Source organism: Melanostigma gelatinosum (assembly GCF_949748355.1).
Source record: "Melanostigma gelatinosum genome assembly, chromosome: 19".
NCBI lineage: Eukaryota > Metazoa > Chordata > Actinopteri > Perciformes > Zoarcidae > Melanostigma > Melanostigma gelatinosum.
This window is the reverse complement of record NC_136652.1, coordinates 20,862,275-20,876,586: the sequence shown is the minus strand read 5'-3', so window position 1 is coordinate 20,876,586 and position 14,312 is coordinate 20,862,275. Positions and strand designations below refer to the sequence as shown.

Below are 14,312 nucleotides of genomic sequence, written 5' to 3'. Positions count from 1 at the left end.
AAAGAATCTTGTCCCAATTAAAAGCGTCGCCTCCTCGTAGCTCATGAAGTGTTTCATGTTCAGACCGACCTGCGTCCTGACTCCTATCAGAAGCTCTGGATCGCTGGCTTTCATCGGCCGTCCCGGGGAAGATATTCAGAACAATGAGCCCTGCAGTCTGAAACATGCAGAACCTCCTCATGGAGCTTCCTTAGAAACAAAGAAATCATCTTTCCCACAACACTGATTTAAGAGAGAGAGACAAAGCCAGCGTGTCTCCTCTCGTACTACAGAAGATCACGTAATAGCTGAGCGGTTGCTATGCTTACAAAACAACCAGAACGGGGTGTGTGTGCGCGTGCGTGTGTGAGAGAAACATCGCGGCTGTAAATATTTAGCAGCGGTTCCATGGTATCGCTGTTGTTTGTCTACACAGGCTGCCATAGCAACCACGTCGCCGTTCCCATCGGAGGGAGGAGGAGGAGGGAGGGAGGAGGAGGAGGAGGAGGAGGGAGGGAGGGAGGGAGGGAGGAGAGAGACAATATCTAAATAAATGTTCAACAGTGGAGTCAGTGAAGTGATTCTACAGACGAGTTATTGATCCATTATTCTCTCCGATACTCTCATTGAGTCAAGAGTTTGTTTGGCCCACACTGGAAGCGAAGCGTCGCACAAAGAAGTTCGGCTCAGTCCTTATGGACCATAATGCACTAAATGAACATCATGCTGTGTTGAATAAGACTTGAAACTAGAGATTGAGACATAAACTCATGTTTACAATGTTTACTGAGGGAATAAATCAAGAGAGAAGTAGAGTCATTTTCTCATAGACTTCTATACAACCAGAGGAGTCGCCCCCTGGTGGACATTAGAGAGAATGCAGCTTTAACACACTTGCCGCCTGCTTCCGTCACCTTTTCATAGTTTTCTGGCCTAGAAGACGAACACGAATAAGATGCAGTGATGGAGGGGAGGACGACTCGAATTCGCTTTGATTCCATTGGAGTTTGGCGTAGAAGTCACATCCTCTGCTTCACCCCACAGTAAATCTACGTCCATCGTCTGCAGTCGCTTCGTCGACAGTGGGAGACGTTTGACCCCCGTGAACCTGCCCCTCGGCCCATGTGACCCCCCCCCAATCTCTGCGTGAAATGGTTTGTCCCGTTTTTAGGCCCCCAGACCGCAGGATCGAACCACCGCTGTTGTTTTTGCGGAAGTGGGGGGGGATTTTACACAGAGGCATGAAGCGAAACCGTAAAACCTCGGGAGGTGGTGGTGTGGGGGTGAGACAGGGAGACAGAAAAGGGGAGAGAGGACAACAAAGACAGAGACGAAACTAGAGAGCGAGGGACAGAGTATTATTTACGAGCCGCGAGACTAAACTTAAACACGACCCAGAGATTGGAATTCCACCGAGGCACTCTGGGTAAAAGTGCAGCGTCAGGACGTGTGTGTGTGTGTGTGTGGGGGGGTGTGTGTGTGTGTGTGTGTGCGCGCAGTATAATGATGGGAGGGAAACCTAGAATTTAGGACCCCAGGAGAGAGCGAGAGCTATTCTGTCCGTGGAGATGTTGTTACTCTTGTTAGTTTGCATCTTCAGTCTGACCGTTTCAAACCCTCAGAGGGGAAACCGGAGACGCTGATTGGTCAAAGCTAGGCTGTGACACACAATGGCCGCATTTACACCTTCTGCATCAAAAGCAAACACTTCACCGCCGTGCTTCACCGTGGACCTGAGAATAATGAACAACATGGAAGAACGAGCACTTACTTGTTGTTCTCTTCCTCCCCGTGACATAACGAGGCCGAGCGGCTCGACGTCTGGAGAGACGGGCGAGCTCAGCAGTCTGACACACACACACACACACACACACACACACACACACACACACACACAGCTGTGCTTCCTGAGAGTGCAGATGAGGTCAGAGGTCTCCACACTGCTGAGTTGGTGTGTGTGTGTGTGTCTGTGTTTAATATGTGAGTGCCCCCTAGTGGACAGAGAGAGTAGCTCATGTATGTAGAGAATACGTTGGCATGACATCTATTAAATGTGTGTGTGTTTAGGTGGGTACACAGGTGTCTGAACACACACACACACACACACACGTGCTGTGTATAGAGATGAATTCATGATTAAAATGACATTTCTCTCTCCTCTCCGTCCTCTCAGCACACCACCGTTCTGCCCTTCATCATCATCGAGATGCGGACCACCAACCACCGGTACCCCAGCAGGTCGTGGGGTCTGGCGGCCGTGTGCTGCTTCGCCGTGGGATACATCCTCTGGTACCAGAATGTTTCCTGATTCTTTCCTTCACGCTTTGTACTCATCTCGTACTCTTCTACAGCGCCGGGTACATTTAGTGTTGTGAGATATTCACGATGAACTCATTGAAACTCTGAAGAATCCGTCAGAACGTTCTGTTCATTTAGGCTTTCATGTGATATTTAATCCAAATCATCTTTGAGAGGTTAGTTTTGGCAGCTGGTTTAAAGTTACTACATGAAACTGGTTGTGAACCAGTCTGTGTAGTCCTGATCCTCTATGAACCAGTCTCAGTGTAGTCCTGATCCTCTACAAACCAGTCTCTGTGTAGTCCTGATCCTCTATATGAACCAGTCTCAGTGTAGTCCTGATCCTCTATGAACCAGTCTCAGTGTAGTCCTGATCCTCTATGAACCAGTCTCAGTGTAGTCCTGATCCTCTATCAGACCTCCATCAGTACAGAGACCATCAGAGAGAAGATGGTCTGTTTCTATAGAGTTGTTCTTGATGCTCGTCATCGGAGCCACCGGGTCGGTGAAACCAGATGAACTCATGCAGGTTCAACAGAACCTCCTTCAGCTCAGACTCCAGCAGAGACCGGTCCACCGTGGACAGACCCAGATCCTCCAGCAGAGACCGGTCCACCGTGGACAGACCCAGATCCTCCAGCAGAGACCGGTCCACCGCGGACAGACCCAGATCCTCCAGCAGAGACCGGTCCACCGCGGACAGACGCAGACCCTCCAGCAGAGACCGGTCCACCGTGACTATACCTGAGTGACCCGTCTTCTTAGCAACACATAAAAAACAACACCTGCTCCTTAATGTTATGTAGTATTGTTACTTACATCTTGCAAAAGAGATGTTTAATCTCAATGGGACTACCTGGTTCAATAAAGGTTTAAAAAAAAACGTATTCGGTTCGTCATGCGTACCGAACCGTGAGCCTCGTACCGAACGGTTCAATACGAATACGCGTATTGTTACACCCCGAGTTATAGTACCAACTGAACCAAATGAATCCCCGTTAACGTGAACTCCCTGTGACCAGGACGTGTTGGGTGCACCAGGTGACGGGCGTGTGGGTCTACCCGGTGCTGGAGCGCATCACTCCGCTGGCTCGAGTCGTCTTCTTCAGTGCGACGACGGCGGTGATTTGTGTTTTCTACACCCTCGGAGAAATCCTCAACAGCTACATCTGGGACCAGCCACACACAGGTACACACACACACACACACACACACACACACACACACACACACACCGTTCAGTCTGCTGACGTCACACACTCCTTTCTGTCCTCTGTGTGTCTTCCTCTCAGTAAAGGTGAAAGGTGAGTGATCCTCTCCCGGCTGTGCGGGCGTCGCGGTCGACCCCGCCCACCCAGGACGGCACAAGAACAGAAAACAAGCGACCCTCTCCAGGAAGTGTGACGATAACACCGTTAACCTTTGAACTTTACCCAATAACAACAACATAGGAACAGTTCAATGTAACTATAGAAGGAAAGGTGACAAATACCCATCTTTTAACTGTCTGGTGGACTTATGTGGATAAAACACACAAACGCACTCCTACAAAAAACAAACTTAAACACTGAAATACTGCAGACACACACACACACATTTACACTGTTTGTAATCTGCTTTTCTGGTATGAACTACTGTCAAAGTGAATCATCAGCTACTGCGAAACCACTGACCATCAGTAATGTGTTGAACGTCATCATTGTTCATCGTAGGAGTCTCACTTCATGTCTGGAAGAAACTACATGTTGGTACAAAATCAATAAAGCTCGAGTGGAAAATATTCCCCGTCAGTCCAGTTTTTAAAAGGAGACGTCGCTGCTGCTTCATGTATTTCACTGGAACAAGATGCTCTCATGACGCATCAGATAACCGCTTCCTTAGAACGGATGAAACCTTCATCGGGCACAAAAGGGATCGCTCCACAAAAATACAATGCAAATGACGGAGGATTGTTGGAGGAGAACGGTTATTCCCGTTTAAATCAACGTAGCATTTGTACGTGTCCGGTTGCCATTGGGACCGTTCTGGAGGGCTAACTTCTGCAGGAACTAAACCGCCCCCTGGTGGCACAGCAACGAAATGTTCCAGGAAGTCTTTCTGTGACACACACAGAATGACTCATAATGTCTTTTATTGAATAAAACATCAATTAAACCATAGAACCGATGTGTCTAGAAGAGTTCAGTCCTTCCTTGTTTTGGTTTTCGGGGCTGAAACACAGAACGGGTGATAGTGTTAGAGGAGAAGAAAAGAGGAAAGTTAAGAGAAGGAAGTGAAGGAATGGTAAATAAATGAAAGGTGTTCCTGTGCAGCAGCATCAGGTACAAATGTCTGACAAGAACCGAGAGATGAAGGAGTAGAAAAGATGACGAGAGGAAAGATAGAAAAGAGGAGAATCTCTGATCACCGTTTGGATTCTCCTGTTTGTAGAAAGTCTTCAGCATCTCTACAGCTTCTTCTGCTCTGTGACCTGAAACACACTGAACACGCACACACACACACACAGGATATTACCACACAGTCTTAAGACCAAAGGTATCATGTGTGACAGTTGAACATGTTGCTCTGGAACCACGGGCGTTAATCTGCCGCCACTTCCCACAAACATCAACACACAAACACATCAGTGTGTCCCCTTTAAAGAAGACGCACACACACAAATATAGAAAACAACACACAAACATGAGAAGACTCCAGGGACAAACACCTTGAACGTGGTCCCGGTCTCAGGTAAGTGAGCAGAAGAGACGTCCAGAACTGAACCGCAGCCGCCGAAGCGCTCGTTCCTGCAGCCGTACACGACCGCTGGGATGTCTGGCAGCTGGTCAAGGAACAAGAGCCGTCCTCCCACACACACACACACACACACGTACACACACACTGAGGTTGGGGGGGGGGTACTGAGCAGGCGCAGGGCCGCGGCACACATGATGCACGGCTCCACGGTGACGTATAGGGCCGTTCGCTCGCACACGCTGCTCACATCCAGGCTGCCGCGGCGACACCAGTCCAGGAGCTGATCCAGGGCCACCATCTCAGCGTGTCGAGTGGCCTAACACACACACACACACACACACACACACACACACACACACACACACACACACACACACACACACACACACACACACACAGTTTACCTGTGATTAAATATGCTGTATATAAATAAATTGCCCCAAAGTATTAGCCCAAATATCGAGCTATTGTGGTGGTTTCATGACTTTTCATGCTTGTAACCAAAACAACAACAACTCTACTGACATTGTTGTCTCATAAAAGCACAGGAGACGAGCTGGAGTTCGTTCAAACACGCTTAAATTATTTCCTACATTTTTGGTCTCGTTGACTTCATTGCGACCCTTTCCCACCACTTCATGGTTGTAGACCACCAGACAGCCGACCGGCACCTCTCCGCTCTGCAGAGCGTCTTTGGCCTGCAGCGTCACATGAACAGCAGGTCAGCACGGACAGTCAGGTGGCGTTCAAACAAGAAAGCAAGCGAACAGAGAACAGTCACTGGTGATCTTTATGTGCAGATTGGACGAATATTCTCACGATCAAATTATCTGTTAATTGCTTCTTTGTTTTGTTGCTCTTGTTTTTTATTTGCTTGTTTTATAATGAAATAATATGTTCCTCTCAGACCACTATGGCTCTCCACCCCTTTTCTTTTAATGTTCCTTATGTGACTCACACCTCCTGTACTTTTCCTTTCCTTTACCTTTCCTTATTTATCATCTGTTAATCATGTACAATTATCATATTTCAGGAAATATGACAGTTATATCACTGACAGATTAGCTTCAGTAAATAAGCGGCAAGACATTCCTGTCATACATTGTAGTTAAACTAAGTTTATATTCATCTCTCACCATGTCGAAGGCGCTGGACATCCACTTCTCAATTTCCTCATCACTCGGATAAAAACTCTCTTTACGGCCTTCCTCTGTTCCCATGGCAACTGCTACTTCGTAACTCTACTTAACATAAGTCATACTATTAGCGTATGATGAGGAGTTTTAGCTTGTTTCTTTACTTTATTTTAAATTACAATTTCTTTCGTTATAATTCACACGCCATGCACCTACTTCTCGTGGGGGGGAAGATAATATTGTACGGACCAGTTCCAGACATGACCAATCGAGCACAACAGGCACGTTCACGATGACGTTTTCTATGCATCAAGCTAAGTACAGTTAGCTGGATGTAAACCGGACATTTGGGGATTATTCATATACCGGTAGAATAAAAGCTTTTTTTTTCAAAAATCAAATGTTACAGTTATGTCTTTATGGGAAAAAAAACCCTATAATGAATGGATCTGTCTTGACTTACAATTTACTATTTTATTTTAACTTTTATGTTATTTAGATTCTACCTTTATCTAGTATGTTGAACTACTTTAATAGGAATACGATAAGAAAAGGCCAATCACAATTATATTTAAAAGTAATAACAGTATGATGAAATGTGAGTAAAAACCGATCCCGGCCATAACTGAACTTTTTTGACGTCGGTTTGTCTCAACAGGACATGTTCAAAGTTTACACGACGAAATTCTTGTTTTATTTTGAAATAGAAAACCGGAAACTGTACTGTATTTACTCGGCCTTAACTTTTTTTGACGTACTTTGGCACTTCTGACAGATAGCATGGTAGCAAGTAGTTATGCTAACTAGCTAAAAGTATTCAGGTGACATGTCCGTGAACTAGTCAGCATAAAGTTAAGAGAGTTGTAGTTTGTGAACCCCTCACTCAGGATGTTTTCATCTGTCTGGAATTTTGTTAAACGCCACAAGAGGAAGTTTATTTTCACCGGAGCTGTAGTTGGAGGTAACTGGTGTTCCTGTTAGCATCCGAGCTAAGCTAGGTAGTAGCTTTAGCAACACTTCGGACTGCACTGAAAATATGTTCTAATTTGACGTTCGATCTCGTGCGTTTTAAATCTATGTATTTAAGGAGGTTTTTAATATTCGAGCAGTATGTATTTTCACTTCGGCGTGTATATTGTTCATCAAATAGCACAATTTTAGACATAAATGTGCTGTTCTCAGACAACCAACCAGGTGTTAACGTTAACTTAACTCAGCGACACCTCTTTAAATTGCCACAAATTTGAATGGAGTCTCGCGTGACGTTCATATGAGCTCATCCTTAATCTCCTTTAACGTGAGGATGACACCTGTCAGGTGAATATTAGATGTAACTGTAACTAAAGTGATGACCAGTAACTGTGATGTGATGACAAACTTATGTCACGTGGATTTATGGAAACTGAAGGTTGGCTACATGTCGTCTGAGCTAATTGCTAATTGTTTTAGGAATAATACTTAGTGATCATTAATCATGTATCTACATCTGTAGCGTTCAGTAGGCTTTTCAAAATAATTCAAAAGGTTGTAAAATATTATATATATATCATATACTATATCATATACTATATATATTAAATATTATGTGTATGTATATATTCTGTGCTTGATGTCAGTTAGTAATACTTTGTATGTGTTGCTGACCCTCAGGAGTGTACTTCCTGGGTAAATATGCCCAGAAGAAGATTGGTGAGTTCCAGGAGAAGGAGGCGACGGAGTACATCGCTCAGGCCAGACGGCAGTTCCACTTCGAAAGCAACCAGAGGACCTGCAACATGACCGGTAACAACAACGCTCTTCTCAATCCCTTTCTTCATAATGTCAGGATCAAAATGTAGGAGTTCATCTTCGCTCAACACATGAAGTGCGTGTGTGTGTGTGCGCGTGTGTGTGTGTGTGTGTGTGTGTGTATGTTGCGTGTTGCAGTGCTGTCGATGCTCCCTCCACTGAAAGAAGCCATCGTCCATCATCTGAACTCGGAGAGCCTCACTGCACTCCTCAAGGACAAGTGAGTAGCGCTTCCTTCTGCTGTTGAGCGTCTGAGCTTTACAAATGTGGCAGTTTGTTTCAAATGTTTTTGTTACTAGACGTGTTGCTTTACTGCATGTAGAGAAATAGAAAGTGTAAAGTGCAGTAAAGCTGTTGTTTCTTCTCTCACGTGTTGTCTTACAGACCAGACAACAAGCTGGAAATCTGGGAAGATTTAAAGATCATCAGTGAGTCCCTTCGCAGCACAGTTGTATCTCATTAGTTGTAAATAATCACACAAAGCTTTTCACTTTGAGATTTGAGATCCAGCTTTTGATCCCAAACGTGCGACACTTGGTCCTGTTCAGGTTTCACCCGCACCATGGTGGCCGTGTACAGCACCTGCATGCTGGTGGTTCTACTGAGAGTCCAGCTGAACATCATCGGAGGGTACCTGTACCTGGACAACTCTGTGGGCAAGAGCACCGCGGTGAGGAACCCGGTCGTCCGAAGTTACATCAGATCGCTGTTACTTTAGTGACGTAATATCAGAGTTCTGGTTTCTCTGGAGTCTCGCAGTGAAATCCACACATTCAAGTCTTGTGATTGGCAGCAAAGATGGTGTGTGTATATATATATATATATATATATATATATATATATATATATATATATATATATATATATATATATATATATATACACACACATATACATATATACATCACAATCGATGCATAACAACAGAGCAGCGAAAGATTAAATAGAAATAAAATCATCAGTTTTCACTCTTTGAACTCATTATTATTTATCTCTCAGACTCCTCTGGCTCCTCCAGACGTCCAGCAGCAGTACCTGTCCAGTATCCAACATCTACTGGGAGACGGTAGGATGGACACACACACACACACACACACACACACACACACACACACACACACACACACACACACACATGCTCATAATCCTTCATTGAACCTTGCTTGTGTCTGTCTGTCAGTACAAGCTTCACCTCTCTGTCTGTCTGTGTGTCTCCAGGTTTGACGGAGTTGACGACGGTAGTGAAGAAATCGGTGCAGAACTCTCTGGGAGGGTGAGTCTCTCTGTCTCCTCATTACTTGCATTGTTTTGGGTTCATCTTTTAATTGTTTAGACAATAAAATGTCAAGAAACGGTGAAAGCTGCTCATCGCAGAGCCCCACGAGACAACCAACAGCAAAATGTCCGTGAAATTCCTTCACCACTGACGTAGAACCCTGATATTTGTGAGGCTTGAATCCCGGCTGCTTGAGGAGTGACTTGTCACTGGTTGCTCTCCAGCGTGTCCCTGAAGCAGAGCCTGTCTCTGCTGGAGCTGGAGCAGCAGCTGAGCTGGATCCGGGCCGAGGTGGAGGCCGGCTCGGAGCGCCCGATGTCCCGGTACATGCTGGCCGACGACGAGAACGCGCTCGCCGACCAGGTCGCCCGAACACGGAGCACGAAAAACAAATATGCAGCAGAACTCGCCGAGGAACGATCTGAGTGTGTTTGAACTGATCTCATCTCTTGTGTGCAGGCGTGCGGACTCACAGAAAACGATATCGTGACCATCAGACTGTTGAACGAGACTAGAGACATGTTGGACAGGTAACACACCGCACCTGTGTGGTCCTCTCTTCACCTGTGTGTGTGTGTGTGTGTGTGTGTGTGTGTGTGTGTTCTGATGTGTGTGTGTTTGTGACTCCAGTCCAGACTTCACCTCGGTCCTCAACGCCAGTTTAAACCGCGGCTTCTCTCGTCTTCTCGACAACCTGGCCGAGTTCTTCCGCCCGCCTCCCGCTGACTCCGCCTCCAGCTTCGCACCTGATAGGTCAGCTGGTTATGAGGCTTTTCATATGTGCTCGTTGTTGTTAGTTTGTTGTAACGCATCATTTCCTTCGTGTCCGTCCAGTCTGTCTGCAGTCAGTCTGCCGCTGGCCAAGATCATCCCCATCGTCAACGGTCAGATCAACTACGTCTGCAGCGAGACTCCGAGCCACTTCGTTCAGGTGAACAACTCACACACACACACGACCGTCAGAGAAACGCTGAGTCATCGACTTGACTTTGCTTCTGTGTTAAAAGATGAACTAAACCAAACCAGATATTAAAGTGAGGGGCTCTTGTCACATCTAGGTTTTTATCTTTTATTATCAGAGCGTTTTGTTTCTGCTCAGTATTAAAAAAACAAATATTACTTTTTATATTTTGGTGGATTCTGTACATCCTGTTTATCGAGCAAGTTTGATGTTTCAGACAGAAGACGTGACGTGACTTTGTTACAACGGCATCATAATACACTATTTTAATAAGTTTACTGTCTCTTGTCCGTCTCTGTCTGTCCTTCTCTGACTGTCCTTCTCTGACTGTCCGTCTCTAACTCTCCGTCTCTAACTGTCCGTCTCTGTCCGTCCGTCTCTCAGGACTTGCTGATGAACGACCAGGTGAAGGAGTTTGCGGCCAACGTCTATGAGACGTTCAGCGCTCCACAGGAGCTGCATAAATAATCAACCACGCATGAAGGAGGAGGAGGAGGAGGAGGAGGAGGAGGAGGATTCAAGAGGAAGAAAAGAGGGATGAAATTATGAAAACCCTGAACTGTTCACCCCTCCTTCCTTTCTGTGAGACACTTCTCTCCGCAGAACCCGGTGGACTTTTCACTCTGACGGCAGAAATCAGAGTCCGTTATGGATTATAAACCAGGAGGAGGAGGAGGAAGAGGAGGAGGAAGAAGAGACTTGCACTGTCATCACAGCAGTGGTTAACCCTCGGACCACTGCATCATGGGAAGTGGAGTCTTATTTAACCTGATGGGAAACACACGCCTACACGGTCAAAGTGAGGTGAAGGATCGCTCACTGCTGTTCTGCTTCAAACACGGTGGCGCGTCACTTTATTACGTTCATCACAGACTTTAGCTTTCTAGCACCAGTGGTGAGGTTTAATATCAGGAGGGTTGTTACGCGGTGGTGGTGTTTTTAATTTAGAAAGAAAGTTCAATTCAATTTCACCATTTTTCTTGAACCCACAGCAGCTTGTAGGTGAATTTTTGGGAGATTCCAACTTTTAAAAACGCGATTAAAGAGTCAGAAGATGATCAGAATGTCGTAGTGGCGTTGATTGATTCCAAATGAAGTGTGTAGTCAAAGCGGTCGATGTGACGTTTCTCTTTTCCATCCAACAAACGACCACACAGCAGTTCAGCTCTGTTGATGCAGAGTTATGAATGAGCTGATTTCAGTCCTTCCTCAGTTTCTCGTTGAATATTGTAGTTCCTCTTTCTGCCCAGCAGGTGTCAGCGTTGTCCTCTGTCTCCACATGAAGGGCTTCATTCCAAACATGTTCTTTAAGTTAAATCATATTTTATAAATGTGTGATTCTGTCCTTGACGGAGCTGTTATTACAGGCTGGTTTACAGCCTAACGGCACTCGTAACATCCGACGTTTTACATTAACGGCCACAATAATTCAGTGTTCTTCTCACTGCGGGAGATGATATTGTTTGGGAATGAAGTCCTTCAGTGTGCTTCCACCGCTTCTTTCGTTGTTCACTGGATCTGTACGGATGTGGCTTCTTTAAGAACTGAAATGATTCGACAGTAAGACTGTTGTCCAAAGCCCGAGGTGATCTGGGAACACTTGGTTAACGGTGGAACGCCTGTCGTCTCTTAGTGCCGCATGTTCCCAAAACTCTCCCCACGTCTGATGACTTCATGTCACGAAACCAAGCGTGTGTGTCGAGCACGGAGAACCTGCAGCACTTCATACACTACTTCTATGAACTTTTTACTTTCATTAGTTCATTTATAACTGCAGTCCCCTTCAGAGCGCTGCTTTATTGCTCCTGTTCTGCCTCCACGAGGAGGTGAAAGGAAAGTTGATGTTTTCCTGAAACTGACGATTGTTTCTTCGTGTTTTATTCGGCTCATGAGTTCAGCTCTGGTGCTAGAAAAAGGACCGAAAAACCAAAATGTGCTGAAGTCGAGTGATCAATGTCTGAAGCAAAGTCAAAGTTATGAAGTGCATGCACCATGTTTGGAGACAACGAGCTCCTCCACGGTAACGGTAACATATAACATCAGGTGACGTTGATTCCTACTGACGGGAGAAACGGTGAGAACGTAAATCTCTGTATAATAATCGATGTTGCGCCTTTTTGAAGCGTAATATCCCGAATGAATGCTAACGTGTATGTTTGTAGAAATCTATTGAAGAGATAATAAAGTATGATTTAAATATATATACGTTGTGCGTTTGTTCCCTCTGTGCTTTAAATGTGTTTTAAGTCGGTGTGTCAGCAGGGGGCGCCACACTGCAGCAGCACATTACTGGAAAATAACCACTGTGCTGTTAAAGCGCTGACTCATAACAAGTCAGCAGATGATGAAATTAATTCGGTAAAATATTCCAGAATGGAAATATCAAAGTCCACCTGCGCGTGTGTGTTCTAGTCTTAACACGTCTCCAGCTGTTCAGTTGGAAAACTAGCTCTCCTTTTCTCTTATAGCGTCATGAAACAGACCTCAAGGTGCTGAAATCAGAGTTTACACTGAGATTGATGAGACAGATTTGTCTCAATCAGGGACATAAAAAGAACAAACAACCTGCTGGAGCTTCACGTGAGCCATGTGGGAGATCTTGTCTTTCTTTTGTAAAAAGGTTCTTTATTTTCTGGACTAATTGGCTGATATTAACTGAGACGTTGGACATAAATGAAGGATGGGAACTCCCATATTTAAAAGTTTCCTTCAAATGTCCATGTGTTGTGTTTTGACGGGAACTACTTCACGCGTTGCCCGTGGTCTGGTCCGTAGTCAGCCAGGTGGAGTGATACGCTGTGAGAAAACGAGACGGTAGTGCAAGAGAAGAAGCTTTTCTTTGAACTAAAGGGAATTGTAATGCATGAACTACTCACCTGTTTAATCATATGAAAACACCCTTTTTACAAAATGTAACATTGAAACTACAGTGTTTCAGTTATTAATGTTGAACTGCTGAACTGGAGCGTTGAACTACACTGAAGCTGCATCCCCATTGGTCACAACTGCTCCTCATATAGTGTGCATGCAGTAAACATCAGTCCAACCGTGACCGAGTTAAATGTCTGCACCGAATTTCATGGAAGAGGGTTGGTGTTGGAGTTTAACCTGGTGGTGATATGAGTTGAGCGTCATGCTTTAATTTTCAACATTGTAGCTCAGACTCTTCATATCAGGATTATTCATCAGCTTGTCAACCTTTAGAGAGAACTTCCTCATTGAAGTGTTTGTTTGTGCAAGTAGACACCTGAATGAATCTCCAGTTTTGGTTTCATTTTGAGGTCTCAGGAGGAGGAAAAGCTTCAGGTCGAAGGAAACCTCTTCACTGGAATGTCCCGATGAGTTTCTTTAACTGAGTTATGTGACATATTCTGTCCGTTTGCCACAAAAACAATAGAGCAAAAATATTCCCCAGATTTCCCTCGTTAACCTTGACCCAACAGGAAACGGTGGCGACGAATTCAGATCTCGGTGCAACTTTGAAGGAGCCGTTGAGCCGAAAGCTCTTATCAGAACGAAAGTGCAAACAGTGGAAAAATAAACCTATCAGCAGCACTGAACAACAAAAAGAGACGTTCCAGGGTCAAAACACCGATCAAATTTATTCATTTATTATCTTTAACACAAATACTTGACACAATTTTAATCACAAATCAGTTAAAACAGCTAAATTCAAACTGTAATTGTGTGTGTGTGTGTGTGTGTGTGTGTGTGTGTGTGTGTGTGTGTGTGTGTGTGTGTGTGTGTGTGTGTGTGTGTGTGTGTGTGTGTGAAACTGAACACACTATGACAATCAGTGTGACTCAAAAGATGACTTCATCTTCTCCACCGACCCTCTGACAACTTTTCCTTATAAGGAGAAGAGATGAAGTGTTTTTTTTATTGGTAAGTAGATTAAACGGTTGAAAGAAAGAAGCTGCTGTCATATTATATATATATATATTATAATATACTTCAGTAAGATATTTACCCGTTAAGAATCTGTAAATGATATCCTCTAATATGATGAAAGATTCTTGAGACATTTAAATGAAGTCATAGAGTTTCTGGAAACACGTAACAATCAAGCAAAACAAGATACTGTGGTTGTAATCGGATACAAGTGTTATTACACCATAACTGGAGGCTGCTATATGAC

The 14,312-nt window shown here is 44.7% G+C and overlaps 3 protein-coding genes across 7 annotated transcripts in view; 2 read left to right on the top strand and 1 right to left on the bottom strand.

Annotated features, from left to right (window-relative positions):
• The window catches only part of aig1 (androgen-induced 1 (H. sapiens)), a 10,411-nt gene extending 6,086 nt beyond the window's left edge, over nt 1–4,325 (top strand). Inside the window, exons 4-6 of one of the 3 annotated variants that reach the window (XM_079290842.1) lie at nt 2,153–2,268; nt 3,300–3,466; nt 3,570–4,325. In XM_079290842.1, the coding sequence (XP_079146968.1) occupies nt 2,153–2,268; nt 3,300–3,466; nt 3,570–3,589 (303 nt within the window). In that variant the 3' untranslated portion in view covers nt 3,590–4,325. The remainder of the gene's footprint in view (nt 1–2,152; nt 2,269–3,299; nt 3,467–3,569) is intronic. The other 2 variants (XM_079290841.1, XM_079290840.1) reach the window with 2 other exon arrangements.
• A 63-nt stretch (nt 4,326–4,388) lies between these two features.
• adat2 (adenosine deaminase tRNA specific 2) lies at nt 4,389–6,350 on the bottom strand. Of its 2 annotated transcripts, none has more exons than XM_079290843.1 (6): nt 6,150–6,350; nt 5,607–5,711; nt 5,179–5,329; nt 4,985–5,091; nt 4,685–4,757; nt 4,389–4,487 (listed from the first exon to the last, which is right to left on the bottom strand). In XM_079290843.1, exons 1-6 carry the CDS (start codon nt 6,231–6,233, stop codon nt 4,459–4,461), a joined length of 549 nt encoding a protein of 182 aa, XP_079146969.1. In that variant the 5' UTR covers nt 6,234–6,350; the 3' UTR covers nt 4,389–4,458. The 2 variants fall into 2 exon arrangements, with proteins under 2 accessions (XP_079146969.1, XP_079146970.1); XM_079290844.1 differs by having other exon boundaries at nt 4,985–5,082.
• A 588-nt stretch (nt 6,351–6,938) lies between these two features.
• On the top strand, nt 6,939–12,343 carry pex3 (peroxisomal biogenesis factor 3). Of its 2 annotated transcripts, XM_079290792.1 has the most exons (12): nt 6,939–7,110; nt 7,800–7,931; nt 8,076–8,157; nt 8,322–8,365; nt 8,486–8,607; nt 8,937–9,003; nt 9,156–9,210; nt 9,438–9,576; nt 9,673–9,743; nt 9,844–9,966; nt 10,048–10,144; nt 10,559–12,343. In XM_079290792.1, exons 1-12 carry the CDS (start codon nt 7,038–7,040, stop codon nt 10,640–10,642), a joined length of 1,089 nt encoding a protein of 362 aa, XP_079146918.1. In that variant the 5' UTR covers nt 6,939–7,037; the 3' UTR covers nt 10,643–12,343. The 2 variants fall into 2 exon arrangements, with proteins under 2 accessions (XP_079146918.1, XP_079146919.1); XM_079290793.1 differs by lacking the exon at nt 10,559–12,343 and having other exon boundaries at nt 9,849–9,966; nt 10,048–10,145.
• Nucleotides 12,344–14,312: the final 1,969 nt, after the last annotated feature.

Bases quoted from the DNA above. Each gene is read 5' to 3' on its own strand.
- adat2 (XM_079290843.1), bottom strand. From the start codon at position 6,233: ATGGGAACAGAGGAAGGCCGTAAAGAGAGTTTTTATCCGAGTGATGAG. The intron at 5,712-6,149 runs GTGAGAGATGAA...GTGACGCTGCAG, and splicing joins TGTCCAGCGCCTTCGACATG to GCCAAAGACGCTCTGCAGAG. The intron at 4,758-4,984 runs GTGTTTGTCCCT...GTGCGTGTTCAG, and splicing joins AGACCGGGACCACGTTCAAG to TGTGTTTCAGGTCACAGAGC.
- pex3 (XM_079290792.1), top strand. From the start codon at position 7,038: ATGTTTTCATCTGTCTGGAATTTTGTTAAACGCCACAAGAGGAAGTTT. The intron at 7,111-7,799 runs GTAACTGGTGTT...GCTGACCCTCAG, and splicing joins CACCGGAGCTGTAGTTGGAG to GAGTGTACTTCCTGGGTAAA. The intron at 9,211-9,437 runs GTGAGTCTCTCT...GTTGCTCTCCAG, and splicing joins GTGCAGAACTCTCTGGGAGG to CGTGTCCCTGAAGCAGAGCC.